Below are 11,246 nucleotides of genomic sequence, written 5' to 3' on the forward strand. Positions count from 1 at the left end.
CTACCTATGGAAGCAACATATATTTTGTGAGGTTTGATGAGAAAACATGTGATAAAGTTCTAGAGAAATTCTCTTGAGAGTTTTAGGAAAGAGAAGCGTTAATAATACCTATATTTAAGTTTTTAAGATTATGTATGTAGAACTTTTTACTTGTGTTCAAATGCAAATGAATTGAGCCGATTCAAAATGCAAATGAATCCGAGCTGAGCCGAGTTTGTGAGGTTCCTCTGGATATATTATTAGATATATATAAATTCATTAATTTTTTACTCTTAAATATAGTTATGGTTTTAGAATAAAGAAGTTAGATGTAATAAAGATTATTTCAAGGTCGGAAGACATTATACAATGAATTCAATCATGGAGTGAACTTTTTCATTCAGCAACGAAAACAAGCTGCCCAGCTTTATATCAGAACAGGAAAGTTTGATGTCCATGTTTAAACACAAAAATTAGTGCACCTAGAAACACAGATGATGTAACTGTGATCTGTATCGCAGAGGATTCATGCACGGTATTGGTATTGGACTTCTCATGGTGAGTATGAGCCACTATTTGATTATCAATGCGGTATTCTACAGTACTAATGTTGCTGAGGCTGAAAACATCCGTTCCAATCTTGAGGAATTTAGTTCATGATGCCTGGAATTCAAAACTGAACAAAATACAGAGATTTACCGAATACTGGAGGCCAGCAAAACTTTTATGATTATATTGGCATGCTGCCCAAGCACCAATCTGGAAAGGGTGCACGACTCACTCAGAATATCTGTTGCTGTGAAGAATGTTAAGCATCAAGGCTGAATATTAACGTTGCTCGTGAATGTTTTAATCAATTCATTGGGCTGCTTAAGGAAAACTTAATCCGACAGATAATTTAAATTACCTACAGATCTATATCAGAACAAAGAAGGTTAGTTTCTCAATTGGTTTGACATACATAAGATTAGATTGTTGTATGAAATGGATCATTGTTATACTTTTAAAAGAAATATCGCAGAAATTATATGCCGTCATTTACAATCACCCAAGATTTAAACCAAATCTAGAGAATAGAAGTGAAGCAAAAGGATGTGCTGTTAGTAGGATGTTCTTACTTTCCAAAATTCCGAGCTACAACGGCTATATGCAATCCATGAGATGTGCACATTGAGATGGCATAATGATCACATTCCACAAGAAAGGTGTTTTTACAACATCCATCTGAAGGCAGAGGCTTGGAAGCACTTTGATCGTACACAATCCCACATTCGCGGAAGAACCAAGAAATGTCAGATTAGTTTTTATGTGCAGATGGCTTTTTCTTCCATTCAGCTCAATCGGCTAACACCGTACTCTGTTGGCCTGTGATACTCATCCTTACAAATCTTCTCCAGAGTTATGTATGACTACTCCTTATCTGTTTCTATTCACTTATATTCTCAGGGCACACATAATCCAAAAATTTAAAGATTGACGTATTCTTTACAAACTCTGATTATGATTTAAGTTTATTATTGAGAAGAGGAGTAAGTACATATGACTATCTCCACCAAACAGAATTTTAACTAGAAGCAGCATTACTTTGACAATGTGGGACTTTCCTGCCGTATGGTAATGCTCTCAGGGTTGGAAACACTTCAGGCAAGTTAGCTTGTCCATATTATATGAAAAATTAAAAATCATTTCACTTTAAAGTTATGGTAGGAAGACAATTGGTTCGATTTGTCAATCGAATGTTTTTGCCTCAAAATATCCTTTTAGGCGAAATAAAGAAGCGTTTACTAAAATAAATGGTGATGTTTCAACCGTCCTCCAAGATTCAGAGTGAAGAAATTTTTTGAAAGAGTAGATTCTTGCCACCATATGGAACTCCAACATTAGCTGAGATCAGATTGTCAGAATATGGCTTGTCAACCATATTGGACCAAGAAAAAAGTATTTTTGGTTCGTTTGCCATATTGGAGAACAACCTTGATAAGAATAACTTGGATGTTAAATGCCATATAGAGAAAAATGTTTTGATAATATTTTCTATTACAGTTATGGACATCAAAGAGAAATCAAAAGATATATAAAAAGCAAGGGTTGGACTTAAGGAGATTTGTAGAAGGAAAGCTTTGGAATTGAGGATGGTGGAGCCGAAAATTTTCTCAAACCGCCAAAGCTCCATCACATTAACTTTAGAGGCAAAAACGAGCCAATTTGTGAATGGTGAAGACCTACGAGTACCTGATGGATATCTTCCAATCTAAGCAGGTGTGTTGACATAAGATCAGGGAGATTATTCAGATTGAAAAGTCATGATTTGTCATTATCTTCATGCAATTGTCTACTATCACTGCTTTAGTTATCTTCCAGATCAGATTTAAAGCCTCTATCGAGCTAAGTGTCTTCTCTTCAAAGATTTATGCTCTTTCTAAATTAAAATGTGGAGAATTTATTCTTATGGAGCAGCAAATTCCATTTCATTTTGTGTTCAACTTGAGAAAATATTTCCTCCAGGCTTTTTTTGACTCTAATGGAGCATCCTACTGTTCATTTACCATATGAGGCTATGGTTGGTGGACCGTTCAGTATAGGTGGATGTATCCTTTTGAGAGATATTTAAATAAACTTGAAAGAAACGCTAAGAACAAATTCACGACCGCGAAGGCTCTATCTGTGAAGGCATATTTAACAACGAGACAACTCCAGTTTTGCTCGTATTATTTGAAACAATATCTCAATCAGGTGAAAGTCAGCATCTCAAATATGTTTGGAAATCTCTAATAACCTCTGTATTCAGCGGAATTGGGGAATTTTTAGGTGCTAGCACTGTTGCGCTATTTGACCGATAAGGAGATGCAGTTATCACAATTACTCTGCTTAACTGTGATGAAGTGGAAGCATATCTCGAGTAAGTATGAGTTAAGTTGTTTATATTTTTTTATTTTCCTTTTAGACTTTGGTCTAAAACTCAGACAAAATTTGTTAGGAGGTTCATGATGGTCTTTAGTAATCAGAAAGAAGGAAGAAAGTCCAGAAGATAGTGGAAAAAAGAAATTCACTGCTTGGTTTAAAAATAACGGTATGTTTTGAATAATTATTCTTACTATGAGTTAATTATTTGAATTAATAAACATCTTGTACATTTTGAAGGTTACATCACTGAAGATAGTTCGCAGTATTTAAAATGTTAACTGAGTTAGCTTGGGACCAAATATATTAGTAAAATGGTTATCAAATATTTAGGTCAATGGTTATTAAATTCCAGACAAAAAATTGATGTGAAGGAAGGAAGACAGAAAATTCAGGCGTTGTGTAAGGGACACCCACACAGGAGATGATTCTGAATACTACGGGGTATACAAGAAATATTAAGAGGTTGAATATCGCCGGTCAGAAGGGAACACTGGTGTATCTCTTCAATTTGTGAATGGTTTGATCCAGTACCAAATAGAGGCACGAAATTCATCCAATTTACGGGTATACGAGTAAAAGCGGTGGTTAGCGTAGATATGCAAAAGTTATGATCCTTTCATCATTGCTAGTCAGGCAACTCAAAGTCTATTATTGCTAAACTATCCAAGGGAATACGAGGCAAACAAGATGGCTGGGGAGTTTATGAAGACAAAAACCAAGGGGAGTTAATTGAGAAAACCACCTCAATACAATCGCAATCAAGAAGGTTTTATGTTATTTTAAAAAAATCTCTCATCAATGTAGATGACCAAAATCAGAATTAATGGAGCGAGGTTGCAGTTAGAGGAGGCTAGATCTAACCATAGAGGAAAGTATGATGAATCTGATAGTAATGGAGTGTATCATCTGTATGCAATGTGAATCAACAAATGATGAGTTAACAACAAAAGGTAACTTAAATTTTTTTTAGCTACTGCATGCATTTTATTTTATCTTTCCCTGCGTTTACTTTACTAATTTTTTTTAAGCTACTGCACTGTTTTTTTTACTCCATGCATTTTACTTGACTGTATTTTTTTAAGCCTACGCACTGCTTTTTTTTTTACTTACCCTGCATTTTACTTGCTGTATTTTTTTTAGCTTATAGCTACTGCACTGCGTTATTTTTGATTAAATTTTGTATTATAACTCATATTTCTAATATTTTTTTATTTATGTGCAGATGGCTTCACGGTTGAGGAGGCCTAGTAAGAGGATTGATAAAAAATATTTTTAACAGGCGCACGAAAAGACCACTGACACTGGACCACCGTAAGGCCGTACGTACTTGAGGGGACCACTTGGTCAGCCTGCTACAAGAGCCTCAGCCTAACTACAACAGCTCAGCCTTACTAACAACAGCCTCATCCTGATACACAGCCTTTACCACTCATGGAAAAGCGGTAAGCCCACAGTTTTACTTCACCAGACCACCGTTTTCTTCAACCAGATCCAGTACTTCCTTTTACCCCATACTCACACCCCACCGATATGCTGGTGCCCCTCCTACTTATCTATTTCCACCATAATGCTCACCATACTATTACCCCACACACCCCACAGCCCGCTAAGCTGACTGTCTCTTCTGAAGCAGTGACCTTCGACAGCAGCTGACCTTCGACAGGGAAGCGGAACCTTCGCAGCAGCTGCAGTTAGACAGGAGACAGATGGTAGAATGTTGATAGCACCTGAGGGTTGACAGTACGTACATTCTCTTTTATTTTTTTAAACTAACAAATATTTTTTTATATACTTTTATATTTGTTTTAATATAACTTTTATTTTGTAGGTTCTACCCATCAAAAACAACCGACACATAAAATACGGCATTCATACGAGCAGGTTTGACGCTCCATATGTTTCTTGGATTAAAGTCTCGAAAGAAGTCCGGGAGTATTGGGTTAGAGAGTTTGAGGTATTTTTGGGTTTTAATTTTTATGTTTAATGATTTATTCTTTTTTACTTAAGCTAATACTCTTATATATTATATATCATATGTATTTGATTGCAGAAAGGAGTTTTGTTGGGCTGCCCAACACAATGACAAGATTAGAAAGAATTTTGAGAAGCGTGGGTCCTACTCGGATGCGCGACATGTTCACTGATATTAGAAAGTCTGGGGAAACGACCACTGTGGATTGGAGAGGGTAATATGGGCTGAGTTAAATGCAGCTTGGGGCAGCGAAGAGATACAGTAGGAAGAGGATCAGAATCGACAGAACAAAAGCTTTCTGAATGTTGGTGGGTTTGGGAAGTTCACTTTCATAACAGGCGGCTCTTGTTCACATACTGAGCACAGGCGTCGTTTTGGTAATGAATTTAAATGTTTTTTAAAATTATTCTTTATCTATATTAATAAAATTTTCTTCTATCAAACAGAAAAGCGATGCTTGGTAGAGAAACAACTCCTGTTGAATTGCATAGTCGACTCATAAGCGACAGAGGATCAACATGGATTTGATGAAGATCAAAAAAAGCCTATGTAAGTATATTTTATATATTGTTTAATATTTTTCTAAAGTTTTAGTTTAACTATATATATTTATATTATACTTTTACAGGAGGATTTATACACGGCTTCGAGAGAACTTCATGCCGCAATCAGGTGAGGGCTCTTCTAGCGGCTCTGTGGAGTATTCTGAGTATCGCATCTGGTCGCAGCCGTCGAGGAATGCAGCATGGTAGAGTATATGGATTAGGGCGCAAGCTCAGGCATACAAGGGGATGACATCCTCTACTGCATCCAGCTTTCGCATCCAGTTCGCATGACTCTTTACAAGCTCAACAAATAAGTGCCCTTCAAGCTGAGCCTAGAACAAGTAAGGAAATCACAAGCTGATTGGCAGGCTCAGCTGCAAGCACAGGTTCAAGCTCAGCTGCAGCACAGGTTCAAACAGTATTCAGAATAACACAATCAGTTGTTGGATGAAATGCGCAAGATGAAGGAGCAGCTGAGTGGAAAAGAGGTAGCTCCACCTGAGGAGGCAGTCCACGGAGTCAGAGTAGTTTAATTTAGTTTATAATGAAACTTGTTTATTTCTGTGAACATGTTTTATTTGAACAGTTTTTTTAATGTGATGTGTTTAGTTGATTTGTTAGTACTGAACTGTTTTTTCAATGTTATAAACTGTTTTGTGAATTGTGATGAAATTGTTGATATAGTTGTAATGTTATAATTGAATTGTGGTGGAATTGTTATTTTGTATTTGTTTGCAGGTGTGAAAATTTGATGTTGGCTGAGAAGGGAATTTTTTTTTTTGTCAATGCTATAGGTTTCCGACGGATTTTTGCGCCGGAAGGTCGCCGGAAACGACGATACAAACGAATCGTATCGTGTGTTCCGGCGCCTTTTTCAGACGCGGAAACTGCCGGCGTAATACGGCGCACGGTCCGCCGGTAATTACCGGCGTATACTTTGCTGTCGCAAGAGAGTTCGTGGGTTTCGTGGCATTGCACTTTGCGGCGTCATATCGCGCCGGTAGATGACCGGCGCATAATGCGACGATAAATTACCGGCGGAAATGGCGCCGGGAATTAAGGTGTTTTTTCAACGTCGAAAACGATCCGTTTTTTTCGCGGTAATTCGTCGGATCATTGCGCCGGAAAAAATTTCCGACGCCAATTTTCGCGCCGGAAATAATTTATCGACGCGGCCAAACCGGCGTATCGTATGAATTTCCGCCGAAAAGTCCGACGAAAACGTATGATTCCGTCGGATTATCTATGTTCTCCGGCGGATTGTGTCCACCGGTAATAACGGGTTTTCCTGTAGTGAGTCAAAGCAGTGTAAAGCTCATGCAGACAAACTTATAGCCCATAATTTTTAAATAAGTTCAAATGCTACCAGAACTAAAGTTTATAACGACTACAAACAAAATGACATGTAATACTAATTTGAATAATTAAATCCAAATAGATGGAAAGGGAAGACGCATCAAATCAGTTAAGATAATCACTCGAGATATTATAAGCAATTCACGGGATGGTTCGGACTGAAAAGCTTAGTCAAAATCCTGCACAAAGTAGATGAGAGGCACGAGATCTAGCATATGAAAGTCATCTGCCCAAAAAAAAAAACAAATACCTTGATTACAGAAAACCGGTCAGCCTTCACCTCAAAGTTCTTGATTTTATCAATAACAGTTTCTAACAGACTTTGCATTTTGTGATTATAACCAAATACTGTAACCTACAAAAAATAGGTAAATGAAAATAAGCATAAAAACTAGGTAAAATAATTTAATGTAGGAATAATACAAAAGTGCTCAAGCAATAAAATTAAAAACATTATATCATTTCCAAAAAAATTAACCAGGTCTACATTGAAGAATAGTGAACTGCATAGCTATAACTTCACTCTTATGAATGTTATTCAAGCTAATTATCTTGTTTGTCAAAAAATTTGGTGTGTGATAAATTTTCCTTGAGAATTTGGTACATAACAAACAGAAATTATACCTACATTAAGAATTGTATTTATTAAATCAAAATTGTACAAATATCACAGCAGAATTTTTTTATTGATATAAATTAGACCTGAGCCACAAATCCACTAACTATATTTTCCCCAATAAGAACGTGCATCGTTACTCTACTAAGGTGGTCGAATCATTCTGATTAATGTCTTATTATCTTCAATCCTTGTTAACTTCTTTGTTCGGGTGCCTTAGGGTAACTAACAAAGTAGACAGCATTAGAAGGGATTTTTTTTGAAAAGGTAATGATAAAGGTAGCGGTCTCAACTTAGTAAAATAGAAAACATTTACAGAACAAAAAAACTTGGAGGTTTTGGCATTAGAGACCAAACTACAATATTCTTCTTTCTAAACAAATCAGAAATCTCTTCAATTTAACAGTAACTAATATGCTAGTTCAATTATTCAAAGCAAGCACAGAGTGTTATAACTCTTGATTTATGAATGAGTAAAGGCACTGATTGCTCTCATTTATTAAAGGGGTGAGTAGTTTATGCTCATTTTTTTCCTTTGGAATTTCTTAGAACATCCAAAATGGTGATAAAGTTAAATTTCGGAAAGGTAAATTGATTAGTGATAAGACTCTCACAACACAATATTCTCATGTTTTCAAATTAGATTTGAATCAAAATACCTCTGTGATATCTCAATTTCTTACTTCCAATGGTTAGCAAATTCAATGAAATGGCATTATTCCTATTCATTGTTGGCTCAAGAAAAATGACGTGTTGGTACAAATCCTGCTTTATAGACATAGGATTTCATTTCCCTTAAATCAAATTGCAGTTAACCAGATTTCTCCTAAGAGTAGGGTTTAATTAGATCTGAGTTCTTACTTCCCATGAGCGCAAACACTCATAATTAATTTCCCCTCTTAATACATAAGAGAGAACTCTCGATTAAGGAGGAATAAATTTTGGGTGTTTTAGTCTCAGTTAAGGCGGGGGGGGGGATTGGGGTGGGTGGGGGGGGGGGGGGGGGGAATGGAGGTAAACCCGATTAAGATCTCATGATTATGTCGTCCCGGCTATACCAAAGGTTTCAGTCTACCAACACTAGCAATGGTGAACTATAGTGTCCAATAAATCTGATTTGCAGTCATAAATTGTCTTCTCTCATGGATCCCGAGTAGACTGATGTGGTTAGATGTGGGTTTTAATTTTATAGGATTTTGGGGTTTATATATATTAAAATACATAGTAATTGGTCCGGTTTGGGGATTTATAACTTCTTTTAGAAGTTACAAAGAATTTTAATTTGAAGAGGATCTTACGACTTCTCTTAAAAGTAGCCCATTTGTTTGAATTTGGGTCGGGACTTATGTCTTTCATTGAAAGTAGCATGAAATTGCGAATCTTACGGCTTCTATTAGAAGTAGCCAATTGGTGGGTCTTTGATAGGAAATACTTGAATATTTCAAGTAAACTGATAGGAAATACTCGGGATCAAGTATTTCCTATGTGTCTCTCGTGCAAATCTCCTCGCCAAATGCTGTCCCGCACAGGAAAACAGTGAAAAACAGCGGAAAAGTGGGGAAAAACTGAGAGAAAACGTAGGAAATCAATAGCAAATAATTGTATTCCACTAGTAGATGCAAGAGACAAGTGCTCTGCCGGACTTACAACCAGTGTTTTGGTGTGAGACAGGATGCTTCATGCTATGGATTGGAAAGCAGTGTTTGATGCGGAAAACCACAGGCCCATTTAGCTAATTCAGTCAGATACTTGTCGTCCCGGGCTACGCTGAAAGTCTGTCTATGAGAGAGAGCTGATGGCTATTGTACTAGCCATCCCAGAAAAGTGGAGACCTACTTATTGGGCAAGACATTTTATTTGTCAGGACTGGATCAAAGGAGCCTAAAGACTTGTTAGAGCAGAGGGATGGTCACGAGAGCACCAGAGGTGGTTGTCCAAGCTGCTGGGATATGATTTTGAAGATCCACTACCGACCGGGACTAAGAGAAATTAAGGCAATGATGCCTTATCACGGTATGGGAGTCTCCAAGGGATGGCTTGTATACTTTACCAGTACTGATAGATTGGGGAGCCATCAAAGAGGAAGAGCATTCAGGAATGAGGAGCTAAGGAAAAATCAAAAAAGAGTGTTATCAGATGGAAACAGCCACCCAGGCTACTCGGTTGGGGAGAGAGACTGTACTTATCAGGGAAGGAGTGGATTCCGAGGTCTTTCCATCCACATTCCACCAGCTGCTTACGGAGTTTCATGGGAGTTGCCATAGGAGGGGCATTAGAGTCAAAAAACTATAGTCATTAGCTTGCGGAATTGTACTGGAAGGGATTGAGGGGAAAGATGTAGAGGAAGATGGTAGAAAAAGTGTGATATTCTGCCAGCGGAGCAAAGTACCTGACAATGGCACCAGGAATTACTACAGTCTTCTGCCTACCAGAGAAGAAGTTTGGGAGTAAATTACTAATGGATTTTCATTGATGGGCTCCCAAAAATCAGAAGGCTACATAGTTTTATACTTGTAGTGGTTGACAGGCTGAGCAAATATTGCTCATTTCATTCCCTTAAGACCACCCGTAACACAGCGTGATCTTGTAGCAGCAGCATTTGTGAGGGAATAATAGTCGCCCTGCATGGGGGTACCAAGTCTATCATTTCTGATAGGGAACAAGGTATTTCCTGAGCCATTTTTGGAGAGGAGCTATTTAGGATGCCAGGGAACAGTATTGAAAGAGGAGCACAGCCTACCCATCCACAGACTGATGGGGCAAGACGAGTAGTGAATAGGAGCTTGGAGACATACTTGATGAGTGTTTCGTGTCTGAAAAACACCAAAACAGTTGGCCAAATTGCTAGCTTTGGGCAGAATACTGGTACAATTACCTCCTTTCACTCGGCGACCAAGATTGACACATTTTAAGGTTATATGGGGGGACCCCCACATTGGTACACTACATATATAGTAGTACTCCAGTATCTGCAGTGGGATCAGCATTTTGAAGGAAAAGAGATCAGGGTGTTGAGGAAGCTCAAGAGGCATTTTACTTAGAGCCCAGCAACTTATGAAGAAGCAGGCGGACGGCAAAAGAGAGATATTACATTTGCAGTTGGGACAAGGTCTACTTGAAGCTCCGACCATACCGGCAGAGGACTATGGCTCAAAAGAAGAAAATGAGAACTTGCGGCAAGGTATATTGGGGCCCTTTGAAGTGGAGGAGAGAATTGGAGGGTGCCTATAGATTGAGGCTCCCTCCAACAGCCAGAATACACCCTGTTTTTTCATGTCTCACAGTTTGAGGAGAAGTGGTGGGGGGCATGCAGTGAAGCCCAAGCTGCCCAGCACATTGAGGGAGGACATGGAAGTGACATTGGAGCCTCTAGCGGGGAAGAGGTGCGCATCAATGAGAAAGGGAAAAGGAGGTTGAAAGATTAGTGGAGCGCCTTCCAGACTACGAGGCCACTTTGGGAGCCCATGAGATGATCAGCAACAGTTCCTTGACTTTCACCTTGAGGACAAGGTGAGTTTTTGGGAGGGGAGTAATGTTAGGCCGGCACTTGAAGCCGGCTGGACCGGTCCAAACCAGACCGGTCCCACACCTACTCGAGGCGAAACCCACGGAGCGGCGGAACAGCGGGCCGGAACCGAGCTCATCCGACGGGGCCAAGGAGTTTTGGACGGAAAATTTTTAACTGTGAGGGCTGTTTAGACATTTTGTTAAAACTCCTTTGGTGGTTAATTAAGGGGGTTAGGAGGAAAAGGGGGCATCTTGCATTTTTGGAATATTGTTGAGATCTAGGTTTCTTGTTCTTGCGGCTCTAGACTACGCTAGAGATTTTGGCAGAGTTTTTCTTCCTTCTCGAATCAATAGGAAAAAAGTTGTA

The 11,246-nt window shown here is 38.6% G+C and overlaps 1 protein-coding gene across 1 annotated transcript in view; it reads right to left on the bottom strand.

The window, feature by feature from the left end:
- Nucleotides 1–6,949: 6,949 nt before the first annotated feature.
- Nucleotides 6,950–11,246, bottom strand: part of LOC110103702 (insulin-degrading enzyme-like 1, peroxisomal) — a 99,216-nt gene continuing 94,919 nt past the window's right edge. The window contains exon 11 of the mRNA XM_028697954.1: nucleotides 6,950–7,111. Within this exon, the coding sequence (XP_028553787.1) occupies nucleotides 6,965–7,111 (147 nt within the window). The 3' untranslated portion in view covers nucleotides 6,950–6,964. The remainder of the gene's footprint in view (nucleotides 7,112–11,246) is intronic.

The sequence above is a fragment of the Dendrobium catenatum genome, unplaced genomic scaffold, assembly GCF_001605985.2.
Source record: "Dendrobium catenatum unplaced genomic scaffold, ASM160598v2 fragScaff_scaffold_1022, whole genome shotgun sequence".
Lineage (NCBI taxonomy): Eukaryota > Viridiplantae > Streptophyta > Magnoliopsida > Asparagales > Orchidaceae > Dendrobium > Dendrobium catenatum.